The sequence below is a fragment of the Quercus suber genome, unplaced genomic scaffold (assembly GCF_002906115.3).
Source record: "Quercus suber isolate HL8 unplaced genomic scaffold, Cork oak 2.0 scaffold_150, whole genome shotgun sequence".
NCBI classification, from domain to species: domain Eukaryota; kingdom Viridiplantae; phylum Streptophyta; class Magnoliopsida; order Fagales; family Fagaceae; genus Quercus; species Quercus suber.
This window is the reverse complement of record NW_027069611.1, coordinates 449688-462631: the sequence shown is the minus strand read 5'-3', so window position 1 is coordinate 462631 and position 12944 is coordinate 449688. Positions and strand designations below refer to the sequence as shown.

At 29.0% G+C, this 12944-nt stretch overlaps 1 protein-coding gene across 1 annotated transcript; it reads right to left on the bottom strand.

The window, feature by feature from the left end:
* Positions 1-717: 717 nt before the first annotated feature.
* LOC112009353 (serine carboxypeptidase-like 35) lies at positions 718-12514 on the bottom strand. The gene is made up of 8 exons (XM_065777189.1): positions 12038-12514; positions 9714-9821; positions 9272-9460; positions 9059-9139; positions 8622-8899; positions 6642-6778; positions 4286-4378; positions 718-1072 (listed from the first exon to the last, which is right to left on the bottom strand). The coding sequence occupies exons 1-8, from the start codon at positions 12309-12311 to the stop codon at positions 814-816; spliced, it is 1419 nt and encodes a 472-aa protein (XP_065633261.1). The 5' UTR covers positions 12312-12514; the 3' UTR covers positions 718-813.
* Between the last annotated feature and the right edge of the window lie 430 nt (positions 12515-12944).

Below are 12944 nucleotides of genomic sequence, written 5' to 3'. Positions count from 1 at the left end.
AATACCTGAATATTTTATTGAACATGAATAATGTAACCGTTAAATGCATAAGTCGAATTTAAGTTGAATATATTGAATGAACTTATAATTTACCCTTTATTATTTTGCTAGCACAATGAACAAATTTCTTATAAGGAAATAACTTGTATTGCAATATTCATTTTTAAGCAAATTTGTATTGACTTGAATAATCTTCTTTCAGATCCTAGACCTTGAGAAAATGTCTCATTTTTTCACCTTAATAGTTGGGATAAAATAAAAAGAGCATATTTAATAAGAGGTTTTTGTCAACCTCTTGGCCATGATTTCCCTAAAAAAGAAATTAGTGGAGTATTGCACTGATTTAATCTTAAGTAGTTTAAAGAATACAAAAATTAGTTGGAACAGATCATAAAAAAGGATGATACATTTTTTTTTTTTTTTATACTTATTTAAGCAAGGTGTTAATAATTGAATTAGAGACTAATAGTATAATAATTGTTTTGTTGTGTGCATTGAAAAAGATGTATATAGCTGATAGCATTGATAATAAAATTATCATACAACGATTTTGAAATATGAAAACTCGTAAAAAAAAATTTAAAACTTTATATATTTGCATATTTTTTAATTTTATTTTGATGTCAATACATTCAAGTTTTATTTTTAATAATTTTTGTTTAATTTAAGTTTGTTAATGACCACATTTATAAATATGTAAGATTATAGTGATAAATACTATGAAGAACATCTTATGGAATAGAATAGAAGTGTCCCAAATTTGTTAAAAATGTAATCTCCCTGGTTACACAATATTGTCTTCTTTAGCAGCATCTAAGATTGAGAATCCGGCAAGGTTTTGGAAGAGAGGAAATGGGTGAAGAGAGAAAGGGATTGATGAGGAGCAAAGACTGGGACCTGATGCCCTGCGCCTCTCACTGTGGCTAATGTTAGGCCCCCCTCGTACGTCTGCACCCAACCTGCAACTTGAGTTTTGTGAAACCATGCTCTCCATTCTTCCTTTATTTTTAACCCCAGCTTGTTTACGCTGAACCTTGTTGATGTCACCGGCACCCTCCCATCCGTGTCACCGCTGTATCATTGTCATCGTCATCATTATTCTCATTATTAATTCTAATGTTTATTGTTGTTTTTGTGTAGAAACAATCTCTAAGCCATACCCAATATTTATGAACTAAAACATAAAAGATGATAGTTAATTCGTGATATAATAATAATATAGTATGATTTATGATCATGTTAGCTAATACATTATTATTATTATTATTATTGTTGTTATTACGAAAAAGTTAACGAATGTACTAAGGGTATTAATTTAAAAAATATTTTTAGAAATTTTTTATAGAAAAAGAAAAAAGTATCTGATCTTTTTTTACTTTTATTTTTTATTTTTTTATAGCTTTCTATATTTCCTATTAAAATAGTATCAAAACTTTTCTAAAATTTTTTATTAACAAATACTCTAAGAATATTCATTAGCCTGACCCTATTATCGATATATTCTTATCGGTGATGAGTCAAAATTCATAAGTATTTTTTAAGGGAACAAGCAAATTAACCAGGACAAAAAAAAAAAAAAAAAAAAAAAAAAAAAAAAAAAAAAAAAAAAAAAAAAAAAAAAAAAAAAAAAAAAAATTTGATATCGAAAAGACAACCTAAAATAACAAAAGGAAACTATATGAAAGGAGTATATCATTATCAATGGATGCATGCAATTCGGCATCATGTTCCAAGAGCTAATATCAATTTTAGTATACTAAGCAGTAACGTTTTTAGGGTGACCAGAAACTAAAATTTCGACATTCAGTGTAGATAATTTTCTATGGACTTATGGATTCAAAAAATTTATAGTTCTTTTCAAAGGAAGAGAAATAAGAACCAACTATTTTGAGAAAAATTAAACAAAGTAACAATTTGACACAAAATAATATTCGTTTTCTTGAATTTATATAAAAACTAGTCACTAACCCGTGCGATATACAGGAAAGATATTAAGTACAATCAAAAATTTAATCTTGGTCTATTTTACTACAACACCAAAATTGAATTTGTAAAATAAAATCATGTAGCTAAAATATTTGCTAACCGCTATACATTTATCAAACTATATTATTATTATTATTATTATTATTATTATTATTATATCAACTTAACAGTATTTAAATATATGATATTCATTGAAATCTTCTAGACAATTTCAGATAATGGAAAAAATAAACTCAAAACAGAATACAATACAGACGCAAGTACCCTCTAATATAATTATTTACATAAAAGAATTGGGTCGAAAAAAAAAAATCAGCACAATCTATTAACACAAAAAGTCAATATTTTATAACTATACATCAAAGCACTGTCCCAAAAATGTTGGTTTGGTTTGATTTTTATTTATTTAATATGTTAGAGAAAAATTGCATTAAGTTTTATTGGTTTTGAATTTTTTTTTTTTTTTTTGGGGAAAATATTGGTTCCGAATTCTAAACAATGAAAAGGAACCATAAACAGTCACAGGTACAAAATAAAATAAAATCTTTACAGAGCAAATATAAAGAAAGACATTAGCTTTGAATACAAACATTAAACCCTAGATCCACTCACACCAAAAATAAAAATAAAAATAACACCAATAATAAACTAAATTGAAATAAACAACCAACGAAGAAGAAGCTGTAATCAAAATATGCCGAGACTATTTCAAAAACAAAAGCGTGAATGAGAGAATTTTTACCTCAACCGAGAGACCAGAACACTCAAAGAGAAAGAGAGAGAGATTGAGAGTGCTTAGTATATATAACTATATATATATATATAGAGGAAACGTCCCAAAGAAAGAGGGATTTCTATTTCTATTTGGTTTTGGATTTTACTTTAATGCGTTATTTTTTTATCCAAAGGTTTTTTTTTTTTTTTTTAAATCCTAATTCTGAGTCTTTCTAATATTGCAATCTGCCCATATTTCAACTCTCATTTATTGTCCTCCATGGCCCCAGGCATTCACCATTATTTTTATTTTTATTTTCCTTGTTTTAGTTTATCTCTTCCACGGTTCCACCAATTTCTTCCTTTTTGTCTTATCATATTTTATTCTACTTTATCTTTTAATCAAAATTCTGAATTATCCTCTTTCAATGGCCACACGTTTCTCAGAAAGTTGCTTTGAATGCTACACGTCTTTTACTAATGAGTCCAGTTGCCACTTTCACATGAAAAAGAGAGAAAAACAATAAAAGAGAGAGGGGTGGAGAAAGAATAGAAGAAGATGCAGAGCAGAGCACGCCAATGGATGCCAGTGAAAACGAAGAAGAAGTAATTTGAAAGCAAAGAAAAAACAAAAAGAAGAGAGAGATCATCACAGACACGGTTAGATCAATCTAACCAAAATAACCAAATCTAAATTTGTCTATTCAAAATACCTTTACCAGTTCCGGTTGTGGGATGCTGGCCCATGCTTGCTTGACGATTGTAGTGCCCTCAAATTTCTCACTTTTTTTTTTTTTTTTCTCTCCTTACGCCTTACTTATGTTTCTTAATGACAATTTTTTGTTTTAATATATATATCTTGTGCAGTTAGTTAGTTACTGAAAATTGAATCCACAAAAGAAACAAATATAATTTAAAACAAATTGAACTAAACGGTTTAGTGTTTTTAAATGTAGACGTGTTAATAATTTATGTAGCCATATAGTGCAATGAGGCGCAACAAATAAAAAGTTAAACGTTTCGACTATTACTTATTATATAGATAAAAATATGCCTAACAAAATTGAAATTTGCAATTAGAATGACTGCCTAGAAAATTAAAGATAACATAAAATCTAAGGGAAAACATGTTTTGTTGTTTATGACTAATGGGGAGGAGAATTCAATATTTAGTTTTCCTAATTAAAGAGAGTTGGCAATGCTATTGAGCTTTTCGTTATATGTATTAACCATTTTTTAAAATAAATATGATAGTGACAGTAGAAAATGGGGGTATTAGAACTCTGGACTTTTCCGTTAAAAATATTATAAGATGCTAATAGAGTTATAAATTCTTAGTCATTAGGGTTAATTTTATTGTTGAGAGAGAGAGAGATCATGCAGAACATATGGACTAAGAGCATATTAAATTAAAGCACTGTAGTTATTGGTATTCTACGGTTGATAAGCATGTTAGTACAGAAGTTAAATCTAAAAACAATGTTATGAACATTTTGTTTTAATTCTTGAAAGTTGTACAGAGGCATTTTTATTATATATAGACAAGGTCTGAAGAATAGGCATGGGCTGAAATTGAAGGGAGTACCTGTAAATCCAAATGCGCAGTCCCGCATTTAAAAGCTTCCGAATTATGGGCAGCACTGTGTCTGCTGAGTCATTCCATCCGCTGATAACACCACTGAATTTCACGAACCATAAGCTCAAAATATGAGGATCTTATCAACCTAATCTAGCTACCTAGCAATTAATAACTCATCAAATTTTATACATATAAAATGTTGGACATTCCTGGTATGTACACAGCTTAATTAATTGTCTGTTCCCTGCTTATTCTTGCCAAAATATCTAATGTTGTTAACACAAAAACTTGCTTATCTTCTCTCAAAAAAAAAAAAAAAAAAAACTGGCTTATCTACACTACGGGCATGGTTAGCTACAGCTAACCATTCCATTAATTGTTTTCGCAAAAATCTACTAAAACAAAAATCTGGCACCCGTTGGTATGGCAGATTGTTAATGCTAAATAAAAAATTCAAGTCAATAATAAATTTAAATGAGAATCCGTCAAGCAAGCTTAGGGCAAATGCCGAAGCAGCTTACAACATAAAATTGCATGAGCTGGAATTCGAACTTTTGAGCAAATGAAGCTTTTGAGAGTTTTCTTTGGCTGAGCCACACTCGCTGGTGGTCAAATGACGGGAGTTAGAGGGTGAAAGAGTGATGGAAATGAAAAAGAAATGTCAAGAATTTCACTGCAACGTTTCATTGATTATGTTTTGGCAGGGGAAGCAGGATGAAACTTGAAAGCTCTAGTTCAATGATTTGACACATGCTCCGAGTAACTTGCTTGAAAGTTCTAGGATTTTCTGCGTAACTTAATCTCCCAGAAATACCCAACAGCCAAATGAATTAATACATACATTTCTGACATAGTATGTTGTTTTCATATATATATATATATATATATATTTTAAATGACATAGTACGTTGTAATTTTACGATCTTATGAGATGTTTGGTACATGTGTTTTGTTATTTGAAAATATGTGTAAATAAACGTGTAGGTTAAAAAATATATGTTGTTTAAAAATTAAAAATATGTATTTAAGTAAATGTACCAAACACTCCCTTAGACTTAACTACACATTTGTTCAAAACAGCTGAGTTTTTAGTATATCACAAACACACGTTGGATTGGCAAAATTTGGATGTATTACAAACACAAATTTGTGGTCTTTGGGTGATTGGAAATTGCTAGTCAACCGGACAATAATTTCCAGTTGACCACAAAATAGAGGTACTATAAAGTTAAATGTTTTATACCTAACATTTAACCTAATCTTTTCTTTTTTATTATATATTTGTCTAAGAAAAGAGAAAATGTGGCAAAAGTAGTAGCAACGTAACCAAATAGTCAAAAATGTTTTTCGAGCATTTTTGCAACCAAACACTTAAAAGTATTTATTTTTTTAAAATATAAAAAAAATAAAAACAATTTCATATTTTTTTTTAAATTGTTGAGATGAGATTTTATAACTTATAATTGATTTGCGCTAAATATATGATAAGTCTATGTAAAAGAGGTATTTTATATAAATATATATATGAGAGGGTTCAAGTTACACCTGGTGTAATTTTAAATAATGTTACCTCACTTAATAACTTGTTATAAAATTTATATTTTGAAATCTCACCGTTAAATTACATGTTCTATACGTTCTTAACAATCATGTCAATTGAAAATTATTTACCATTCAATTCATAAACTTATTTTTTATGCATAATTTTAAACTACAAAAACTTGAATTTTAAAAATTGATTGATGATTCATCTTTAATCATCTTGAAATTTTGCAAGTATTGAGAATATTTGAAAATAATGGAATCTAACGATAGATTTGTCAAAATTTGCATTCAATTAAAAAATATTGAGTAGCATAACATTGCTTAGAGTTATACTTATGCATTATTTTAAATTACAAAAACTTGAATTTCAAAAATTGATTGATGATTAATCTTTGATCACCTTGAAATTTTGCAAGTATTGAAAATATACGAAAATAATGAAATTTAACGGTAGATTTGTCAAACTTTATATCAAATTAAAAAATATTGAGTAGTATAATATTGCTTAGAGTTATACAATGAGTAACTTGAACACAATCTTATATATATATATATATATAATTTTTTTTTTTTTTTGTGTTGGAAAAGTTAATTGTGCGAAAAAAAAAAAAAAAAAGCTCGATGTTAGTTTATATATATATATATATATATAATAAAAATAAAATGAAGAAGATTATTTGCAACAAAAACTACGTTAAAAAAAAAAGTAAAAAACAAAAAATAAACAAGTAAAAGCTATTAAGTCCTTGTTTACCAAAAAAAAAAAAAAGAAGCCGAATGCACAGTTACTAACATTTCTATACTATTGTACTTTTACCTGCATGTGGTATAAGGGTAGGGCAATTTAGTAACGTTGGCATGTAGGGCCCTCTGGACATCCTCTCTGTTGAAATATTTCTCCACGTAATCCTCTGTACATGGATCGTAGCCTGACGGTAGCTTATGCCAGAGGTTCTGAATTAAAAAAAAAAAACAAAAACAAAAGCTTCTTTCAACGTCAATTATTAATAGAACAGCGAAGAAGTAAGGGTATAAAAAATGACGATGATATGAAAAAGTAAAAAGGTAGGAAATATTTTATTTTATTTTATTTTTATTTGGTTGGGTGTGAAAATATAAAAGAATAGAAAAAATGAATTTGAATAAATTTATTTATATATTATTGTTAAAAAATGATGCATAATTAAAATTAAAAAAAAAATGACAAATAACTATAAAAAAAAAAGAATAATCAACCTTTATCAAAAAAAAAATCATATCCAAAAAAAAAAAAAAACGTCTAGTTTAAAATATATATATATATATATATATATATATCATGCCAATGCCCTATAAAATTAAAAGAAAAAAAAAAGAAGGCAACGTTGCAGGAAAAAAAAGAAGGCTAAAAAAATGTTGCCAAAAGAAAAAAAGGGCAACCTTACTGACCAGGGGAGAAGAAAAAATAAATAAATAAAGGCAACTTGAAGAAGCTTGCAGTGTGCACATACACTTGGGCATTTTTGTCAATCTAGAAAAAATTCATCCTCACTCAGTTTTATCTTTATTTTAAGGAGAAAATATTTTGGTGTACCCAGAGAGAAAACACCTAAGCTCTATCATTTATTTTCTTGCTTTCCTACCAACCAAACACGCTCCCAAAAAAAAGTTTTCCTTCTCATTTTTTCTCCAAAGTTTGCATCCATCCTGTTTCACCTCTAAATAAACACACCCTAAGTGTGGGTAAATCTTAATTACCAACTTCTCAAATTAATGAAAAAGTCTAGTACAATCAATTTTTTTACCAATTTCTTACCGCAATGTGCAAAGTATGATTGATAAGGAAAAAACAATAGGTCCATATATAACTAATGATTAATTACATACTTATAGTCTGTCATGTTATGAAATAATTTATGATTCTAAAACTACTCTAGATTAATTTCAAACCACTAGCTAGGAGTATAGTACATAAACTTAATGCACCTCCAAAACAGGTCAGATATGAAATTGCTACATCATGCATAGTAATCTTAGAATGACACTCTTTGTCACATTATTTTTTACAATTATCTTATATGATAGGTTATAAGTAATAACTAATTATTTGTTATTTTCACATGAATTCACTACTTTTTTTCAACGACTTTATTACATCAAAATTATAACAAAGTTCTGACCCAAAATGATGTATTCCTAAATTTTTTTCACATCTATCATGTTTCTCACTATTTTTGTGTGATATATTTACCTTTGGTTTTAGTACTCTTTTTTTTATTTTTTTTTGCAGCACCAATAAATAAATGAAAACTAGTTGCCATTTTTTAGTTATTATATATGGAAAGACTTCGATTCGGTGATATTCTATCAAAATAGTTTATAAATTTTCAGCTATTGATATCCTAAAAATGAGATTAAAATGAAATTATAATCTTTCCACTAAACAAATAGATTTTATATTTTTTGAACAAACAAACCATTACTTTGTGATCTGACCTAATCATAATTTGGTCTTACAAAATTTTTAAATTGTTGTATTTTTAACTCCTAATATTTGGAAAAATAAAAAATAAAATCAATAAGGGATATTTTGAATTCAGCCATAAAAAATTAATTTTAGTTCAAGCTTTAGGGTCACATATAATAATTGAAACTTTTGTGGACTAATAAGTTGTGATTCATGGGACCAAAGCATAAGAAAGTAAAAGGCAATTTGTTTATACTTAATTTATTGAGGTTCTAACAACTGCTATATATACATGTTTTGTCTCACGCATTTACATACAGCAGAAGAAGAAAGAAAGAAAGAAGGGCTTACATGTTGAGTTATCAAACGGGGAGCAACAACGAGCTTGGGGGAGGTTCTACTTAGGGAAGTGAGGCAAATGGGTGCGTAAATGTTGTAAATATCAATGGCAGAATATGCTTCTAAGAAACCTCTGATATGAATACCACAATTCCTTGTTTGGTTATCACTCCTGAAATCGCACTCCTTCACTATATCATTGTACAGTTTGTCCGAGATGATTGCATGACTCCATGAATATTCAAACATGCCACTTAAATCTGTTGCATCATTGATCACAGCATTCCAATCTGGTTTTTTCTTATTAGAAAAACAAGGACATGTAAATATATATATATATATATATAAAATAAAATAAAAAATAAATATAAAAGCCTTAATTTGATTGGAATATAAATAATTAGCAAAGTAAGATATATATATATATATATATAGGGCTTACCATGAACCATTTAGATTTATGTACAAGTTCTTGCTGGCTCCTTTGTTTCTTTCATAAATGAGATTCGCAAGCTGGGGAACATAATGACCTTGAGAGAGAGAGAGAGAGAAGATACAATCAAGTAAGAAAAATATAAAACCTTAAGAGATATATATATATATATATATAGATAGATAGATAGATAAATAAGAAAAGGTTAATTTTGTGAAGAAAATGATACCAGCGTAGCTCTCTCCAGCAAGATAGAAGTCATTGGATTTAAAGTTAGGAAACCTTTTGAACCATCCAATCAAGAAGGCATGTGAATCGTCGGCTGTTACTCGATCACCAAGCATATGCAAATCTTTTGATTTGTTTGTATAGGAAAACCCCACACCAACAGGTGCCTCCAGGAATAATATATTTGCAACTGATTATTTTAGCCAACATCAAATAAACTTGAAACATAATAATAATAATAATAATAATAATAATAATAATAATAATAATAATAATAAATAAATAAAAGGGAAGAAAAATTTTGTTACAAAAAAAATCAAATTAGAATAGAAAATAATTATATCAATGACAATGATGATGTATTGGCCAATGGTAGCTAGATCATTGCTGCGAACTTTTAAATAAATTAAAAAGAAAAAAGAAGAAGCTAATTATTGAATTACCCTTATTCCAAGAAAATTTGTTAAGATTGAGCTTGATTCCGTTTAGTTGGACAAGAAATGGGCCGAGTTCTTGTGCAGCTCCATACGCAATGGATGAGCAGCCAGGTCCTGAGAATACACAACACCACTACTACTATTATTCTTTATTTGTTTTGTTTCCCAAAATTCATCGCGTACGTGGCAGAAGATTTGAAATATAAATTTCAAAACAAGTAAAAGACAAAGAATAAGGAAATTGGCAATATAGTTGAAAATTTCCTTAAAGTTTAATCACTTTCAAAAATCTGTTAATAACAAATGAAACAATTTTTTTTTTCTTTTTGGTTGCACTGATCCAAAAAATTTCATAAATATCCCACCCCCACCCTCCCAGATTCGAAATGAAATCGCAGTGTTTTTCTATGCACTTAAAGCATGGAGAGGTAGCATTTGACTCAACTCTTCAAATGATAATAACCAATGAAACTTGATGGATAGTTCAAATGTACAAAATCAAAACTGAAAATCATTAAAAAGATGATAATTGAAGTTATTTATGTTCTTCTAAAAAAAAAAAAAAAAAACCATTTATGTTTCTCTTTTTATTATAATTATTGAAATTCGTTGGACTATAATATTATTAGGCTCAAGTCCTATAGTTAGGTCCATTGTACTTTATGTATTGTATGATTGTAGTGTGTACTCAAATGGAAAATTTTGTTGAATTTAAATGTAATTTATTGGATAACTGCATTGGAAAGTAACAAAAACAAATAAACAAATATTTTTTTAATTAAATGATCTTAAAATCAGATCAATTAAGATTCATTTATGAGTTTATAAGAGAATGGAAATGAATGGAATAGAACGATTTTTTTTTTTTTTTTTTTTGAGAAGAGAATGGAATGTATTTAAGCAAAGGAAAGTAATGGAAAAGAATATAACAAAATTAAGTAATCTTGATTAGATATTTTAAAATAAATTAATGAAAATAATTAAAATGTAAGTAATCTTATTTGAGAGTAACATAGAGGGAATGAAATGGAATAGAATGAAATATTTTATGACAATATTATTATTAAACCCCTATTTTAAAATAAAGAGTTGAGTATATAGGGGTGTTTTAAGAGTTTTAGTAAAAAAAATTCATTAATTCTAATTCAATTCCCTCTCATTTCTCCTAATTTTTTGGGGGAATGAAAATTTGAGATTTTAAAATAATAGAAAAGGATGAGTGTTCTCTCATACTTATTTTATTTTCTCCCACTTAAACTCGTAAATAAAAAAATGAATTTTTCATTCCTTCTATTAAAACTGCCAAATAAAGAAATTGAACAATATTCTAATTTTTTTTTCTTTATTCCATTCTACCAGACAAGGGCCTATAGTAAAAGCTCAAACTTTAATTACTCCCTCCAAAATAGTCATTAGCCAGATTCTAAAATAATATATAACCCGTCATATAATAAAAGAGAATAATTTTTATTACACAAAAAAAAAAAAAAAAAGAGTATAAACAGATTATGTGCAACAAGTTAAACTCATAAATTAAATAATAAACACAAATTAGAAAAGAGCGGTGAAAAGAGGAGGTCCCAGCTGCACAAGTTAGTGCGGGGCCAGGGCTGGCAGTAAAAAGGGTTTATGCCAATTGCCATGCGCGCAGCTTTGAACAAGAAAGGGAAAAGAGTAAAAAGACAAAAAGCATGGTTAGGTTGTTGGGTTTCGGTTTAAAAAAATTTATATAAATAAAAAAAATAAATAATAAAAAGCAGGCCTCAGAGGGACAAGGCTTGACAGTCACAGACTCACTCACACTCAGCGACAAAAGCAACAACAGCGTGGGTATTAGGATATCGATGTATTAGACAAAATGTAGTGGTTGACAGCCTAAACTCTTGTCCTATCAATTGCTTGATCCAACCTCAATTTTTCCATCATTGTATTTTTTGTTTTGTTTTTTCTTTTCTTTTCTTTTTGAGAGAATCCATCATTGTGTTGACCAGTGTTATTATTTAGAAACGATTATGAAATGAAATATAAACAATTTTTTAGAAATATATGGAAGTATCACTTTTGGTCCAACAATCACTTGGACCAAAACAATGTCTTATTTAATTACTTTCAAAAAAAAAAAAAGTTACTGGTAAAAGTATGAAAAATAAAGCAAAAAAATGTAGAAGGAAAAAAAAAACCTGTCTTAAACAGCATGTACATTGCTCTAATGTTCTCCAAGTGTTGTTCTTGTGACTTTGGATTATTTGTTATAAATCTCTTATTAGCGTACATTAAAAAATGTGGCAAAAATTCTTTAATAAACATGAGAGAGAGAGAGAGAGAGAGACCTCCATTGAGCCAAAGGACTAATGGCTTGTGAGAAGGTGCTTCCTGGGCTTCAAAGAACCAATAAAAGAGTGCCTTTTGATGCTGGGGCTGGAGTTTGACATAGCCCGCGTAGTGTCTAAAAGTCACGGCTGGTTGTCCTGGCAAGTTTTTCACTCTGTCAGCCTCTTTCTCCGCTTCTTCGCCATGAATTTCTTCCGCGGAGACCACTAGAAGAGTGGAGACTAGACAACAGAGAAGCAAGCTCCAGACAACGGCCATTGGAGATTGCAACATAATATAATAACAAAACACCCTCTTAGTAGTTAGTACTATTACTATGTGAGAGAGTGTGTGTTAAGTGAGACCCCAATAATGAACGTAGCGAAACCGTTTGTATATATAAAAGAGGGAGAATGTTAACCAGCACCGCCTGGTGCTGGTTAAGAGCAGAAAAGACAAAAAAAAAAAACAAATTGTGAAAAAAAAGTCAAAAATATTCTGAATAGTACCGGAAAAACTGAAAAAATGACATGTATTGCAAAAAAAAAGACAAAAATTGTATCAGAAAAAGTAAAAAAATTTTGTGGTTAACGGGCACCGTGCGGTGCCCGTTAACACAACCCATAAAAGAGTTGGGGAATGGCTTATGCCAATTGAACATGACAGGGAAAAACAGAGTAAAAAGACAAAAAGCTTGGTTAGGTTGTCGGGTTTGGGTTTGAGAAATTTAATAAATAAATAAATAAATAATCAAAAGGACAAGTTTGACGGTCACACACAAACACACAAAAAGCGACAGAAGTAGAGACGACAATTTTGTACCGCCTCTTTCTATTTCGCTCTAGGCAGGTTTTTCTTGCTCGGGAAAGGTGGTGGGTGAAAACGGGGCAAGATTTAGCCTCACATCACAGAGTAGGATGAGAATGA